This window comes from Acyrthosiphon pisum, chromosome X (assembly GCF_005508785.2).
Source record: "Acyrthosiphon pisum isolate AL4f chromosome X, pea_aphid_22Mar2018_4r6ur, whole genome shotgun sequence".
NCBI lineage: Eukaryota > Metazoa > Arthropoda > Insecta > Hemiptera > Aphididae > Acyrthosiphon > Acyrthosiphon pisum.
Window position 1 is genome coordinate 98669565 of NC_042493.1, and position 3492 is coordinate 98673056.

Sequence of the window (3492 nt, forward strand, 5' to 3'; positions counted from 1 at the left end):
GTAGTAATAATACAAATAAGTGGGAGTACTGATAAGCAAACTTCTCCCTGCTGGATGCTTGCTCAAATATATTTTCAATATATTTTACTAACTACAACAATAACCACAAACTGACCTTGGGCGTAATCAACCGTCGTGTTGTTGACAAAGACAATAAAAGTAATTTTAATCAATTGCCAGATAATTGTTTGGATTGGACGGCTTTAGAGCACGACGTAGATTATCATAATGCTGGCAACACTGGATCAACGCAACTGCATGAAATTGCCGCATTAGATAATAAAGCGATAGACGCTGCATGGCGAGAATGTCTAAGCAGTCAACCATTGGGAACGTCCATACTAGCAAGTGGACTGAACGTGAAAAAACACTTTGAACATTTAGCAGAAACAATTTCATGGCCGTTTGGGAAAAATCAAGCAGTGTACCCGCCAACCACTTCTAATACTCAACATATAGACTGGTTTGACAAAAAATTAAGCAGACACCGAGGAACATTAAAAGGTAATGGCATTTCGACATTTAGGCCCCCCTCCTCCTCAACGCCCTAATTGGAATAGTTTGAATAGAGGACAACGGTTATATGCCGTACGTCAATATAATATTGCATTGGCGAGACGTAATTTACCACCATTTGTTTTAGGCGAAGAAGTTGTTGTTCAACCTGACATTGTGACAGAGGAGGAGGGGAGTGAAACGTTTGTTGTTCCTGACGATTACGATTACGAAACTGATAGTGACTTAGATTGGAATTTCGACGGTGGTATCAATCCGAATACACCACGTGACGTACAAAGTCCAATGAGTGGTCCAACTTCAACAACACCTGATTCAAAACGTGGAAATGATTCGGGCCAGGGAGGTAGTGGTAGCAAGAAGACCAAATTACCTGGTACGGGGCGTCAAACAGCTGATGATCCAGATACTGGGAATCCTAGTCTTGAAAATGCTGTCATACCTAGGCCAATTCATAAGTCAACAGGATATACAATGGTTTTCAGAAAAAATCATTCAATTATTAGTTATGGTTTGGCAAGTGTTCAGCTCCAATTTGGAACATTTGCTAGCGAACGTTTGGGAACAACCTCTTTAATGTATCTACCCGTAGACAAACCATATTTCTATATGTCTCCATCAGAATTTAAAAATATTGTATCACATATACGTGGCGTAAAAGTGTTACAAGTTTCTTGTAAAGTAGTAATGAGAAATCCACGTACTGCATTTGAAACAAATGCGTCTACGAGTAATTTAGCTACTTTAAACCAAAATAAATTTGTTCAATATGCCCATGGTTTAGTAAATAAAACTAGAGGTTTCAATACTGTATATGAATTTTCTACGGCTACTAATCCAATGACACCAACTAGTTGTTCAGTGATCGATGAAAAATGTATGAAAAAAGTAATAAGTGCAATGTACGGTACAGCACCAGATAATTGGCTAAAACCAAATTGGACGGTTGGCGCCACTCTACCATGTTCATTTATGAATTTACCTATGCAATTTCCATCTTACTATTCTATGTACGCGAACTCTGCTCAAAATAATGGACTTATAGGTTGGCAAGATATACAAAAATGTATAACTAAAATGGATGCCAGTGCTGCAGTTGGTAGTACAATTGTTGAATATACATATAAACCTACATTGTCATATTTAACAATGCCGTGGGCTTCTGTGTTTGCTGGTAGAACAAATACCAAAGGTACAAATGTAGAGTCGTTCAACGTTGCCGATACTAATAGTATATCACTGCCTAACGCGTTTACGTTAAATCGATTAGACGGTACTTATAAAGCCGATACGACAAATAATTATGCACTATTGACCGACGAAAAGTGGAAAGAAATATTTAATGACGAATTTAATAGATACATAGAACCTTTGGAATGTGGACAATATATTAAACACGGATTACGTCCGTCTGTATCAGCTAAAATTCAGCCTTCATTACATGTTGGAGTTTGTCCTGTAAGTACCACAATTAACTACAACAAACGCTAACTTTGTACCTGATAAATTTACTGATATAGAATGTATGTGGGATATTGAAACAGAGCTTGTTTGTGAATACGGTTTACCATATACGTACACTTCATTCCCAACCTGTCATATTGAACTCGAAGGCACGCCCATGGTTGTAAATAATACTACAAAGGAATCTATGTTCTACGAAGAACTCAGTTTGTTCAACAATCAATTTATATCACCTTCAGCATAGCAATTAGAGTCAACGACCGCTGAAACAATAACAACGTCTCAACCACGACCTTTGATAAGACCACAGTCTGTAGTTGATGTGTTACAGAGACGTGCACAACAGCAGTCGATTATACCGGAGGAGGAAGATATAACTAGTTTACATTATGTAAATGTATTTGATTAAATGTATAATAAAAAAAACAATATATTATATATGTGTTATAGTTTATTAGAACATGATAAATAATATGATATTACATAATAAAATTAATATTAATTACAACGATTATAGTAAAATGTTATTCTACATTATACAATTTAAATAATTCTAAGATAAACATTGGATTAATTTTTTTATCATAATTACGGAGAAAAGGTGCACTTTGCCAATTATATAATTTTATTCTAGTTTGAAAAGCGCTTTGTCCGAATATAGATAAATTGTCATTAGTTAATATAATAATTGGTGGACCTTGAAGTGGTTGATCACTTTTATATTTAACTTGAACTCTGCAAGAATCTCCACCTAATAATGCTTTCAATTCGTTCACGTGATTGCTTTCATAGTTTGGTTCATTCCAAAGTACGAGGCGTTTGCCTGCTGCTTCCATAAACGCGAAATTATTCGTTTTATTAGCAGTACCCAAACACCCGTAATTTAAAAAAAACGAAGCTACAGCGTCAAAAAAAAAATTTTTACCTGCATTAGGTGGAGCTAAAATAGCCAACGTATTACATTTAGGTACACGTTTATCGAGTACATTTATTAAATCTATTAAAAAGTAATAGACATTTTCTGTATTATTGTCGAATTGGTATAAAAGTAATTCGTTGGCTATTTTCACAGATTCTGAAACGTTATAATAAACTTGATCAAAAGTACGATTATACGCATTGAAATATGGGTGCACCTTTTCGTCAGCATAGTAATTTTTATAATCTTTTAATGACCAATGCATTAATTTAATCCCCCATAATTCTATGTCCCTATCTACATATTTGTCTTTGGCGCAAAGATAATTAAGATTTGAATTTAAGTAGTATTCTTTTATGTTTTTGTAAGCTTCAGGGGGACAACAAGGATATTGATATAAAAGATCTGGTATAGTTAACGGCCCATCTTCCGAACCAACCCCTGTGCCTTTCGTATTTTTTTTATATTTTTTAACTTTACCATTTTTTCCCCCAGAATCTTCACTATGTTCGAGCTCATTCTGACGGCCTGATGATTCGCAGGGAATGTCAACTCTGCATCTCGCCGTCGCTCCCATCCAATACTCCCCTTTG

General features: G+C 35.5%; 1 protein-coding gene across 1 annotated transcript in view; it reads left to right on the plus strand.

The window, feature by feature from the left end:
- Nucleotides 1-2441, plus strand: part of LOC107885146 — a 5137-nt gene extending 2696 nt beyond the window's left edge. The window contains exon 2 of the mRNA XM_016808641.2: nt 2130-2441. Within this exon, the coding sequence (XP_016664130.1) occupies nt 2130-2224 (95 nt within the window). The 3' untranslated portion in view covers nt 2225-2441. The remainder of the gene's footprint in view (nt 1-2129) is intronic.
- The last annotated feature ends 1051 nt before the right edge of the window (nt 2442-3492 follow it).